The sequence below is a fragment of the Marasmius oreades genome, chromosome 6 (genome assembly GCF_018924745.1).
Source record: "Marasmius oreades isolate 03SP1 chromosome 6, whole genome shotgun sequence".
NCBI lineage: Eukaryota > Fungi > Basidiomycota > Agaricomycetes > Agaricales > Marasmiaceae > Marasmius > Marasmius oreades.
This window is the reverse complement of record NC_057328.1, coordinates 22624-36541: the sequence shown is the minus strand read 5'-3', so window position 1 is coordinate 36541 and position 13918 is coordinate 22624. Positions and strand designations below refer to the sequence as shown.

Genomic DNA, 13918 nt, shown 5'->3' with positions numbered 1-13918 from the left:
GATTGTGCCAGAAACCATGAATAAAAATAATAAGCCAAGAGTCCCCTGTCTGTATCCATGTTACGCTGACAGAGCCTAGACTTCCCAAGGTCTCCAAGTTGCCCACATATCCTTGGAAACATGTCTCCTATGTCACCATCGTCCTGTTGTCCTCTAAATAAGGAAAAGAACCAGTCGCTGCCCATGACATATTTCCTGTGTTCCTGTCTCCAGTAACAACCATCATGTCAACCTCGCGAGGTCTAGACTTCCTTTATTTTGGAATGTTGTAATCCTTTCCTTTTCCTATAACTTCATGGGAGTCGGATATTTCTATCCTAAATCTGCATGTAGGTCCTTTGTCTGATATATCCTTTGTTATTTCCTTTAAGTCCGAGTTGTCCAACAATACTTTGTGAAGTTCAAGTAAAGTGTTCAATAAATTCCCTATGTTCGCCCCAAGCATTCCACAAGGTAAGACAAGGCCTTCTATTCAAAATACAAAGGTTTTTAAGAGGCTGCTTCTTGAAGTTTCTACCATTTTCAAAACCTTGTGAAGTCTCTCATCTTTCCAATTCTGTACTTTTCGTACTGCTAAAGTCTCATGTAGAGGCTTGTGCTTAGACTAGTAGTTAGGGCTCACCCTAGTCCTACATTCCCTTATTTTATAACTCAAATGTTAACAAAATGATTAAAAATATGCATATTAAGGCTAAATCCGATTTTCAGCGCGATACTGTGGTTGTAGTGTGGCTGTGAATCTTCACAGCCACCAGTCCATTGACCATCACTTACCTGTTACGGAACTTCACTTACCCCTCATGGAACTTCACCAGTCACTTACTGGTGACGGAACTAGAGGTAAGTGACAGGTAAGTGAACATCACTTATGCCCAGATATTTAAGGGTTTTCTCCCATGCCTATGAAAACTGTATTATGGTGATCCCATCATTACACGAAATGAATTATGTTAACCGATTATGAATTGAGTCTGGTCCCCATGAGCCAGTTCAGCTTGGGCGAACTGGTTGCTGAAAGTGACCACATGTACTTGCTATACATGTACCAAGACGCGTACTATGTCTCCCACTTTGAGCTCGCATTCAATGCCAGCTTTCTAGTGCATCACATATGCAAGGGAAAAACACAGAATATTCATGTATTACTTGTGTATAACGTACTCTCATGAATTCACTAAGAAATAGACAGTATGGCCACTACTTGATTGAAATAAGTGGCATAAGCTCTCAAAATTGGTGAATAAGTGAGATTAAGTGCACCTTGAGCATATTTAAGCTGGCTGACGTGATATTTAAGATATTTAAGATGGCATCAGCAACTTAACAATTTACTGGTGGGAACTTTTTAGGGCTTTTTGGGGCTTGTACAAGTTGACAAGCCACCAGCCACAAGTTATGTCCGATTTCTGACAAGCTCAGATTTACTCGGGTCCCTCTGCCAAAGTTTTCCAGTAAACATGCATTTTTTGGACAACCCCCAATGTTGGGGGTTCTTAGAGAGCAGAAATCATGTTCAGCAATTTATATTAAACTATTTAGGTACTATTTGGTGGGGGATAGTTGGGAAGTGCAGACAAGCCAGTGGACTCATGAGCTTGTGGGCTGGTCAAACCAGCCGAAAAGCCCAGAAAAGCCAAGAAAGTTCACCAGTAAATTGCATAAGTTGCTGATGGGCTGGCTGCTCAATTTAACCAATTTAAGAACAGCTTGTGCACATTTACCTACTACGGTGTTAACCAGGCTGTGCCAATGCTAGCCTTATCACCTGTCATAATCTATTTCTTCTTATAATTCCAGGCTTTCCAATCTCTTCACTATGTATTTGTTCCTTGTATATGTGAACATTACGAAGGCGGTGGCATGATAGGGTTCGAGAAAGGGCGATAATGGGTCTGTCGATGAGAGGATGAATGTGAATGTGAATGTAAAGGAAACGCGCCAAGCTGGAACGTCGAGACTTGATATTGGGAGGCATAAACGTTGAAAACTGGTCTGAACCCTATTAAGGTCTTTCTGTGCCCATTTTCTCCAATTGAACTCCTACAAATCCGTGATGTCCATCTCCACCGAATCAGTCACCTGTTTCTTCCAGCGTTAATTTCGCGCAGCCTGATGAAGATAAGGTCAGCCGAAAAATTGAGAGCATTCGTGTGGAGGCATATACACGGTAGATAGTGAGTACACGGCGATCCCGGCGAAATCCTTTAGCAGCAGTCAGGATGTGTATCTCAGGACTTCAGTTGCGATGAAGAGTATTGACCACGACTAGGTCAAGTTTTGAAACGTCCGCGACGAAGTCAGCCCGCAGGGGGTTTGAAATGGTCTAAGCCACAGGGTGCATGCACCTTAACTCTCATAGTCTGACCTCTAGTACGAATATTTGGTCAAAGAACATCGTAAAAGATCAACGAGAGCAGAACGAACATTAGGCGTGTTTCCAACTCTAACCCCTTCATATTCGAGAATTGAAATATTGTCATGTAAAGCTCTGTACCACCTTGGCAGGAAAGGGGACAGAAGTACTGATGATCGAAACGAGCCATGGTCTGTATAAGGGCGAAAAAATGATAACCGACCCGTTCTGAACGGAACCGACGGCAAGATTCTTATACAGCAGCCATCAATCTGCCTTCCCCGTTGTAATCGCTTCTCACGGAGAGCCTACTATCACCGGGTAGTTGGGTTTAAACTTTTATACAGATCTTTAGCAATTTTGACCTGCTTTCCTCAATACAATGTAGAGGACACACCAAAACGTTACACTACTAAACCATAAAGGTTTGGAAGCTAATCCGTAACGAGAACGGTTCCCCTACGGCCCTACGAACTTCGTGGTCAAGGGTTTGATTGGTGGCAGCGACGTTAGCGAAGGCGAGAGTAATGGTTATGCCGTTGGTCCTTCCGCTGGGTCGTCGGGTTGCGTGTCACTGGTTTCACGGGTCAGTGCTCTGGCTCGTTTATCTTCGCTTAAATTTACTTTAGGTCTGTTTCTTGAAGCAAACGAAGGCTTCAATATACGGGAGGTAAAGTTTCCGAGACGTACCTGGATCCAATTTCCTACATTGTAATACTTTCTCGCCAACTTCTCAGCTTTTGCTTTTTCTTAGCCAATAACTCGAATTTTCAGCTCATTCTTGAGGTTATGAGGGCATATTTGGAGACACTCGAGGGCGAACGCGTGAATCGAGGTGCGAGGAGTAATGGGCGTCGCGTAACAAGAGGGATGGAGTGGCTGTGCGGGGCGCGGACGGGGGGATTTTGCCGTCTATTTATCTCCGATCACCGACCGGAAGCAACGGCAAGATGTTTAGTGTAGGGGCAGACTCTGAAGGGAGGTGCCTTCATGCCGCCCTTCTTTCCAAATTAGCCGGAAATCCGCTTCCTGATTCCAATTTCACGAATGGCTTATTCACCTACACCGGTAGGTGATGTAAATTTTTAGAGAGTTTCGTCACGCTTTGCTCAGTCTCTTCTTCTTCCTCAACCTCTGTACACAGGCGGCAACGCTGTTCAGTGGCAAAACAACAAGATTAATCAATGATTATTCGGATCTTAGGATATTTCTATGATTGCCGGGGTGCCGCATTGACGAGCGGGCATAAGGAAGTCGGACACACTTCTGAGATTCTTCCACCCAACCCTACCCTCCAAGTTTTCCTGACAAAGTTGACGACTTGGTCTTGTTCGAAAATTACAGAATCAAACTCGTTACCAGGCCCATTATAGACACTTTGGTGTCATCTACTGGCGACTATTTTTCTCTTCTCACTTTGCGATTCCAACTCTACCATTATCGAATCCACACTCGCCCTGTATTGAGTATCCTGAGAACCGGTTGGTCGCATGTCCAAAACACTTCGTTCACTCATGGTGGTTACCACCGCGACGCGGAAATCAGATAAAATGGTCTCCCTGAACGTTTCCTCGTCTTGAATGGCAAGTCCGAGCGCTGCCCGGACTATGATTAACGTAGAGGCAATCCCCTATAAATAACCCAAGGAAAACGTTAGCTGCTTACGGACTTAAGGGTGCAAAGGTCTAGTGCTTACCATTACCGGGATCAGCATTGAATAAAGAATTTCCGCTCCCAAGTTGACCCGCCAAATATGAAGTTGCCCCGCTTCCATTCCGGATGTTTGCCTCCCCATCGTTGTATTAAGCATCATTAAGATGACATATAGAATTAGCACGATTGGGTAAAGGAGGCCAGATTCGAGTCTATCGGTTCAAAGTGTTACTTGGAAGGATTCCGAGCGAATTAGCTTGGTTACGCGCACGTACGTTGCCGAAATGACCACTCGGTACATATTCCGCGTAGATGTTGTTGCGGAAAAGCGTGTAACTTGCCGACTTATGGAGAATATCCTTCCGGCTTTGCGAATTTGTGAAAAAAAGAGTCAGCGAAATTATAACAGCCTGCCACGAACCTATCAAAAGCGTAAGCAGGACGTTGGTAACCGCGCTCCCGATTGCGAAAGTTATCAATAGTATAGAGTCCTTGCTCAACTTCTGCCCTGCGTCGGACCTGCCAAAGCTTACCGAAAAGAAATTCTCACCCGTCGAAATCGTGCTGGAAGTTCCTCTACTAGGTGCCGGAGGTTTGGGTAACAACGCGACATTGACGATTCCTATGACTAGTCAATTTGTTTAGACACGGATTCATCTAGCCGTACCGGGATTAACCCTTACGTACCATTGTTTGCCACGCAAAAGAAGAGCAGTGGGAGTACCATTCGGAGTTTTCCGCTCCAAATCAGGAAACATCTCCATAGCTACCACACACGAGATAAGCGCTCTTTGGTCTGCGATGTTTGGTGGAGTAAAAAAAAACTCGTACTAAAATTCCATCCGTCAGGATACTGTTAAGAGAAGGTCAGTTAGAAAGTTCGGATCCCCCGAAAGAAGAACATGAAGCCTTACTTGGCCAATATAGTACAAATTTGAGTTGCGCGTTGCAAGCGCCGACTGAAAATCGACCCAAAAGTAACAGGTTAGGACGTGACAATGATAAGAAGCAGATAATCACTTGCCCAGTGTTATATAACGCAACGAATTTATCATCTCCAAGCTGAGCGGTGGTGGGACTAAATATTTCTCCTTCTCGGGATACGGTTACTGGGGTTGTCCCGTGAACCAGATGGAATTTGGCTTTAGTGAAGAATGCAGCGACGTTGAAGCCTAGGCCGCAGCTGGCTACTAAGAATAGTGCAAGTATGACGACCCAATTGCGTCGTTGTGAATCCGGTTTGCGTCTCAGAACACAAATACAGGCGCCAAAGAGCATGAGATATCCACCTAAATAGTTGATACGATTAGGTATGTCGTCCAGTGCTGTCGTATCCAGCGACTTACCATACAGGACTAGACTAACCTGTAGAGTGTAAGGGTCAGAATAAGCCCGTGAAGATGGAAGATCAAACAAGTACCACGGGAGCAACCAAACTAGAGTCGACGACGTCGTAGATACATTGATCAAGACTCAACCAGCAAATCGTAATTGTTTGGTCGGAGGACATGAGAATAGGATCGACGGTCCGTCAGCTAGGACGGTCTAATATAAGTAACCATGTGCGTTACACATTAGCTCTGGGTTACCCGTTACAGTTGAGGATTGTGCAAAGGAGGAATCATATGTGAGTTACTTACTACCAAAGGAAAAAGATTTCCTGCGATAACCTGTGGGCAAATGTAGGCGATAAAATGCCTCCTTACACGTTACCGCTGCTCTGACACTCCGGAATAGTACAGGTCCTACTGTCCATATCATGTCGTACCCGCAAATGATTTTTATCACTGATGAACTTGCAGCTGTGATTTTGTTGATAGCCGCGTGGAAGCTCGTTTAACCAACTTTCCATCCACTCGGATCGAAATCCTACGTGGTGCAGAGTCCTTGAGGGGTGTTCTACACATCTGCAATTTCTGGATCCCTATACTTTGTGGACGGAAGACTAAGGACTACCCTCGGTGAGGGGACTTACGTAGTGATCTATATTCAACGCACGAAAGACTGTCCCGCATGTTAATCATTGTTGAATTGAATTCTGATACCGAGAATGAAATGGAATCATACCGTCACCGATAGAATTCAATTCAATCCATGGGAGGATGCAACTGGAAACAGGAACAGCTGATACAGCATGCACAAAAATGACAGACACACCAATTACCTTTACGAGCCGTCCAGTGAAGACCACGGGGCGGAAACACAGTTTCAATTTGACAGATTAAGAGCCTGGTTCCCTCCTCGGAGCTCCAGGTATCAGAGCGGGTAATGAATACGAGGCTCTGTTCAGGTTCTGAGGGACGGTAAAAGCAAACATCGATGGATTTCCTTTGAGCTGGCAAGACCGGGCTATCCGAACTGGTAATGGATACGTTTCTGAACACGGTTTTGGGTTTCAAGTGTAAGATTGGATGTTAGTAGTGGGCACATACGCCTACAGACCTCAGAGTTAAAAAAGAGACGCCTGCCGCCGCCGGGACCCGGAATATTAATGGTTGCGAGTGGTGACCGGTGAGGCCGTGTTGCCGACATCATAGTTTTGGCTCACGCCAGTCGGAGTTATAGACACGGCAATCAGCCTAATTCCGCCGCTCACGAACGAGGGTTCTCCCATCGATAAAAACATCAAACCGACAGCTCGTCTTGTCCGAGTGGTGTGGCCCTAGTTGCATTTACTTCACGAGAGATGTTGAGGTGAGGATGCATAATAATCAATGACAAATTTGCAGGTCGGCAGGGTCGGCTCAAAGTTCACGTTCACGCAAACAAGAACCAAATAAGTTCGGATGAAGTTAGACGGCACTTCGGAAGCGGATATCTCTACCCTCCTGAGATCAACACTACCGACACTGAGCGTTGCTATTCCTTTCGTTCGCTCCTGTTCTCACTTCACCTCTATCAGATACGAACGCAGTACCAAGTCCGATACGGACGATTATCAGTGCCGGTGCAATTCCCTAAGGAGAAAAATTAAATTTGAGAATCGAGGAGGTGGGAGCAAGGTGGGAGAAACAATGGAGAAATCAAGGAGAAACAGCTCAGATTGGTCAACCGCTCAACCGCTTTGCAATTGTGACGATTAGTTCAAGGTACTCACATGGATGTGAATCAGCGAAAAGGTTATCGCATAGTCACGGAATGCAAGGAGAGCTATCAGAGCGACCGGGTACAGCATTCCGGATTCGACGCTATGAATAATTAATAACCAGTCAGCCTATAAGTTCGCCAATTGATGAGCCTAAAACCAAACCTACACGACAGCCATAACGGTTGAATACATCTTTCTGACGTCCTCTCCCACAACACCTCTCGTTTTGCGAATCACGGAGAATATTTTCCCAGCTAAAAACGGTCAAAATTACAATGATCTTCGTTGAAGGACTGTAGTAGAGAACCCAAAAGGTTAACGTACCAATCAACCCAGTTAGCAATAAGTGAGTGAGGGCGGAGAATAGCATAGGTAAAAAAACGCTAAGAACCGATATATTTACTGTTTTGCCCGCTTCGTTCGTGAGATGCCAGACTGAGATAAGGTGGCTAGGTGCTGAGAACACGTTGAAGTTCATTAGTTGGAGAGAATCTTGGATTGCAAATAATGTGAGGGGAACTACGATGAGCGCGCCTTGATCAAATTGAACGTTTTGTAGGCGAAACAAATCAGCCTCTTGGTCGGATCGGAAGTAGGAATTTGAGGATCCTCGGGTTTGAAGGACTCACCATCAGATAGAAGTAAAAACACGGCTGGAACAAGCATGACCAAGGTTCGGCGATTCCAGATGATATAGCAGCGGGATAGCTAGGTAACGTGACCTATTTTGTTTGGTTTTCTGTCTGGTAACGGGACGCACCAGAATGGCATCTGAAATGAAGCTAGAGCGAATTGGAACCTTGAACATGTATCCGGATTCCTCATGTAGACAACGCACCCTGATATCCCCGCAGCGACAACCGAGAGACGTCTGGTTCACACCAACAATAGTTCTGGTTACGTTGCCTTGGCAAAATATGAATGGCTGTTAAACCACATACAGCAGTAAATCAATCCGAGTCAGCCCGGGATCCCTAACGTCTGTTTCTCTCTGCTGTTCCCCAACCTGACTGATTCGAATTCTGTAGGATCCCGCTAGAACGCTGATAACAGCGTTCAAGAATGCTCCGATGGTGGATAACGTGAATAAGGCAGTCATCGCAAGAACGTATACACGACGATTTTGTGTTGGCCTTTTGTTGAGGAGTCGGATGGAGATGCAGTAGAGAACGGTGTTTATGCCTGAGTGTATCGTACAGCCGATAATTAAGACATGGCGTAGGGTGAACGGGTTACTCACCATAGAAGAATATTGGAACCTGGTGCCGAAATATTCGAAATTGTGTTATGGGAATGCAACTGCTATGATCACAAGAACCCACCGCAACCTTGAGAACAGAGTCAATGAGTATTTGATTCACCGTCTCGATTGATGATGGCCCTTGAGAAGTTGGTGAACTAGAATTCATGAAGTGAAAGAGAATCCTGGGGGCGATTTCAATGTTAAATAACGTTCTACGTTCAGGTTTGGCGAGAATTATCGCACCTTATTAAATGGTCTGAGCACCCAATCAATCTCCCACAATGATGTCACCTTGAAGAACCCAGTGCACTGTTGCTCGGAGACAGTGTCTATAATGATGATTTAGAAAAAAGATATCAATCAGTAGACCGTGGTGGTAGTGATAACAGCACTACTGCCCCCAACTCTAGTCCATATCCCAAACAAACCATTGTTAGATCTTTCTTCATCGATACGGTTGATATCTCCTTGACGAAGCGCGCGTACGAACTGTCGCCGAGGGGAATAATTGGTTGATATCGGGGGTGGAGTCTGACCCTTCTTCACTTGTCCGCTCCTTCTTCAGTGTCAAAATAGTAACAGCGCTTCTCGACTCAGGCGATAATAGATCTGGTTGGTCGGGTCGAGAGATTGATGAGATGCCGTCACCTGCAAGCCACAAGTTCGGAGCTCTCCGATGCCGGCAATGCCAGCCACGTGTAACCCAAACTCTATATTCCATTTGACAGTCTGACAACTCCGTCTCGACTCTCATCTCTGAAACCTTGTACCACGCCATTACCACCTTATCTTATCTTTCTGGCCCTGAACCGCTGCCTGGAGCTGGATTGAACTGGGCGTTTCTCGATACTGGAGAAAATCGTGCAGGTGCGTGAAATTGTTTGTGTTTTTGACCTTCCCTGCCAAGTTGACCTGTAGCGCAACAGATTTCTTTTCAACTGCTTTCATCCACATATGAGCATTGAACGTCAAGCCAGCTCACAGCAGGTCTTTCGTTTAGATGGAACATCTGACGAGTGAATGCGGATAGGGATCACGTACCGTTACTCTGTATGTTTTGAATACGGTTGCCAATAATATGACCTAACGAGCGTCCAATGCAGATGAAGATATTGAAAAGCTGTCCTTTTTCCTCGCTCGACGCGGAAAGGAGCCCCACGACGGTCAAAATATGCTGTACATCCGTGCATCAATGCATCAGCGCCCATAGAACGCCGTCGGAGTCATCAAGATGTCTAGCCTCACGAGTTTCTATAAAGAAAATTCATGCCGTTACTCTTCCTCTCGACACTCGCATGCACAGTAATGTATGGAGAAGAAGGCGTCATCTGCCTCGAGTCCTTCTAGTTTACGGAACCGCAGTATCCATTCGAGCTTGTAAGTTTTGAATCTTTATTCCTCAGTTGTTGCGTATCTATGCTCAACGTTCCCCAGTACAAACCCTTCAATTTCCATCTTTCGACACGTTGAAAAACATCGTGTCAAGCGTCACCGCAAGTGACATTGGCTTGACTGACTCGATTCGACGTGGGCGCTAATCGTACCGCCCACCCACGCGTTGCGACCCCAACCATCCACATCCGATTAACAGCTTTCCTGTTACATAAATAACCTAGCTCGAAATATTCCTCATTCTCTTCCTGCACTCCACATACACACCAACGTTCCCCCATCTCAACTCAAGCTATGCATCGCCGTTTCTCACATCAGCAAAAATCTGGCCACGGTGCGACGCCGTTACTATGCGTAGTGGCCGTTATAGCACCGTACTACGGATAGTGAGCATTACAGTACACTTGTAATCAGCTTACAATAGTCTTACAACAGAGATGGAATTTAATGTAACCCGCCAAAATGTCCACCACGGGATATACAAGATTTTGAGCATGTCGCAATACTGTAACGAGAGTGTCAGTTCTCAATGAAAGCCGATACAATGTTCCGAAACCGTTGCAATGCCATGAACGCGTAGCATAACGAAATAAGGAGTTGTGGCCGTAGTAACGGGTTGTGGCCGTTGTGCTGCGTTGTAGGCGTTGTGAGCCATTGTATTGTATTACTATTGGTAAAATTCGTTACAACGCATCCTTCAGAACACAACGCATTTGGCATAAGTGGTCTCGAATTCTCAAATATCTAATAGTCAGAACTAGTGCCACCGCATTTTGAACATAGATCCTGCAAATTAAGCGAGCGAGGGTTATATTATAAAGTGGCATGTTGATACTCATCCCCTCCATCGTCTTCCTCGTCCTCATCATCTCCACTATCCTCGCCCGCACTACCCTCTCGGTCGCTCAAGACCCAGTCGCTATCTGATTCCGACTCTGAAGGGGCTAAACCTTGCGGATCAGACCGTTCGCTCTCGTCTTCGTCGCCGTAATCGGTTTCCGCTGCTATCTCCTCACCGTCTGAGTCGTAGGTTGGCAATATTTGTTCGGGCAGGCCAGCGTCCTTCTGAAAGTATCTCAGATGCTCCTGGAATTGGGCATGGCCTACCCCACCTCCCCGGTAACGCATGACCATGTCTCTATCCACAAACCTGCCATCATATCAAGTCAGTTTACAACGGGTAGTACAGAAAGTTGAGAGATCTTACATGTTGATATAGTACAATTTCCAGTCTTCTTCCTCACGTTCCCGCAATCCACGAGTATTCAATGACTGCAGTTGACGCGCCAATGAGTAAGGTACCAGAGAGGTGGTGGTATCTGCAGGTCCATGATGAAAGGAGGGAATGAGATGAGAACCTCGTATAACGTCGGCTGGATTCAAGAAGCCAAAAGCTTCGGGGACCTCAGGCTGAGGGAAAAACACGCGATACAGTCGCTTGGCTTTGAAACCAGCGTTGTGAGATGTATCGAGTTCGTACCACCGAACCCAAAGAAACTCCATGCGCCTAGTGATTGATACCTTGTTCGTTTGCAGTGACGGTGAAAGACGGACATTGGCGTGGAAGATTCCAACTACTTGTGCGTACTCGTATGGATGGATTTCTTCGTTTTCGGCTGCATTGGAGTTCAGAGTAATGATATCTGGATGGCTACGAATATTGATAGAATCTTGGGATCTGAGCCTGTCATACGTATTGTAGTTGACGCGGAGGGTTCGATGGGCGTAGATGCAATCATTGGTGAATGAGAGAAGCATTCGCTCCTCGTCCGTGAATTCCGTTTTCGAATCCGGCCCTAGTAAGCGATGAATAAGGTGGTCTTTCAGCTTGGGAACGAAGTCCTACGTACAACGAATTAGTCGAGTAATGGATGTTTATAACGCGGCGATACTTACCAGAAGTGCGATATCTTCATCACCGTCTTCATCTACCCAATCCAGTTCTGACAAATCTACTCGAAACTCCTGTCCATTGGCGATGTGATAACGGACAGAGGGGTCTGTCTTGGGCAACCGTTGTCGGCTCGAAGCAAGGTATCTCACCCTTTTGGGCTTTATGTTCCTTTTCTTCTGCTTCTGTACAGTGGGGATGTTGCGAGCAAGGGCTTCAAGAGCTCGTCCCCGCTGCTCAAGGCGAACGACTTGCGCAGTGTGGTTCTGTTTGTTGGTTCGCCGATAGAACTGCTTCACCTGCTGGTGTTGGCATTCACTCTGTACGCGGGTAGGGATTTCAGTCAGTGGCAGACGATGGATAGGTAAAAAAACGGACATTTCGAGTAGTATAGGAATCAGTAGATCCATATTCCTTTATAGATTGCGGATAATCGCCCAGGAAATGTGTTTTAGCAGTAGACAAGTTGAATTGTCTCTTCTGTGCGGTATCAACCTTCTTCTTCTTCCCCTTCATCGACTCTGGCTCTGATTCACTGACTGCTCTGGCTTGAGACTTTTGACGCAATGCTGCCTCACGACGCTGGCGCGTAGCAAACTCCTTGGGAGTCTCATGCGTATTGAACTTTTTGGCAGTTGTTTGGAAGGATCTGAGCATCTTTCCCAACTCTCTGGTGACCTCTTCGAACGACGCTACGGTAGAATCGGTGTGTAGATGGAGTTTGGCATACGCATGCCATGTAATGAGGTCGAAGAGGAGAGCCGGTATGAGGTTTTCTGTCTTCCTTGAATTAATCTTCTCGGATTTGAAAAGGCCCTCGAAGCACGGAATGGCGCACTGCAAGATATCCTCGTAGTCGCGAGCGGCCAGTTTCTTCATTTGCGAGACGTTGTTGTGAAACCTCCGTATAGTATCCCGTCCAAAAGTGGAAACACGACGATAACGTTCATCCAAGACATCGACGGAACTGTCTTTGAGAGTGTAAAGCATGCGAATCAGATGAGTTAGGACCGATTTCCACACCCCAAGCTCGAATTCGTGAAGAAGGTCTACCGTTAGAAGTTGGTAGATGTCGAAGCCGAACTGCGAAAGCTTCTCTGAAAAGGCATTGACAACGGGTGTGAGGGATTTATCGTCGAGTAAATCCTTCACTACTGTGCTTTCGACGCCTCGACCACCACTGAATACATGCCAACGGGCAGTTTTCACCAATCTCTGACGAGCTGTGCTATCAATGCGCCGCGACCTTTGGCGACGATCCATATCGAGCTTTGAACCTAGCATTCGGACCTGATGCTTTTCAACTAAGCATCGAACACAAAGGCAGTTACCGAGGTATTTTATGCAAATAACAGAGATTTTTTCGGGGTAGTCAGCCGAGTAGGAAAAGAATTCGGGGAGGAATCGTCGCGAGATCTTATCGAAGCATTCCAGGACGATGGAGTTGTCGTAGGCATCCACGAAATCGTCGTCCATGACCAGTTTCCAGATCGCCTGCATGACCTCTCGTTTGAGATGTCGCATGACAGCATCTGAAGGAGGTTGGTTGTAGGCTTCGCGGTAAACATCGCGAGCCAGGTCAGAAATCTGGGGTATGTACGCAACATGATGAGCTGCGTGGAATTTAGGGTGTCCACGTTCATACTTGCTGCGGTTACCGAAATACAAGTAGATCGGCCATAGGGAGGCAGTCCCGAAATTAGTGAGGTGGGTGGAGTCGGAGGCTAACATCATCCAGAGGACTACGACTTCCAAGTTGTCGTCAAGTAAACCCTTCTCTTTTAACCGCTCCATCTTATCGCGATCAATTTTCAATGCGCAATTTGATGTGTAGACTTCTCCATAAAGCCTCTGAACGTGTCCATCCCAATACCAAAACTCTTTGAAGGGACGAACATGGAGTTTCATGAACTCTTCGTCCTTCACAATGGACTTGATAATGTCTAGCGGCCGCCGGTACCAGACGTCTGTGATGACGAGTTGAGGAGCCAAGTCCTCAGAATCGAATGTATAGCCTTTACACGGCATCGGGATGGAAATCGAACCGCGACGCCAAACACCACTAGCCTCGAAAGGTAGTAAGTGAACGTTTTTCGGTTTTGGATCTTCGTTGTTGAGCACTTCTAGGAACCTATCGAGTCTTTTCAACTCACGCTGCGCCTCGAAACCTTCAAAATGACGCGGATCAAAGTCTGGCTGGCAGATAACTTCATTTGAGAGCCTGTTAAGGGAAGCTATGCTGATGCTGGTCTCCTTGGATGCCCAATGAGTGAGCCGAAGGGTGGATACGTTGGCGAA

At 46.2% G+C, this 13918-nt stretch overlaps 2 protein-coding genes across 2 annotated transcripts; both read right to left on the bottom strand.

Annotated features, from left to right (window-relative positions):
* Positions 1 to 3737: 3737 nt before the first annotated feature.
* E1B28_009460 (uncharacterized protein) lies at positions 3738 to 4148 on the bottom strand (the record flags this gene model as incomplete). Its single annotated transcript, XM_043154356.1, has 2 exons — positions 3738 to 3983; positions 4050 to 4148. The coding sequence occupies 2 exons, from the start codon at positions 4146 to 4148 to the stop codon at positions 3738 to 3740; spliced, it is 345 nt and encodes a 114-aa protein (XP_043006810.1).
* A 437-nt stretch (positions 4149 to 4585) lies between these two features.
* E1B28_009459 (uncharacterized protein) lies at positions 4586 to 5516 on the bottom strand (the record flags this gene model as incomplete). Its single annotated transcript, XM_043154355.1, has 6 exons — positions 4586 to 4634; positions 4694 to 4772; positions 4838 to 4859; positions 4921 to 4965; positions 5027 to 5371; positions 5427 to 5516. The coding sequence occupies 6 exons, from the start codon at positions 5514 to 5516 to the stop codon at positions 4586 to 4588; spliced, it is 630 nt and encodes a 209-aa protein (XP_043006809.1).
* Between the last annotated feature and the right edge of the window lie 8402 nt (positions 5517 to 13918).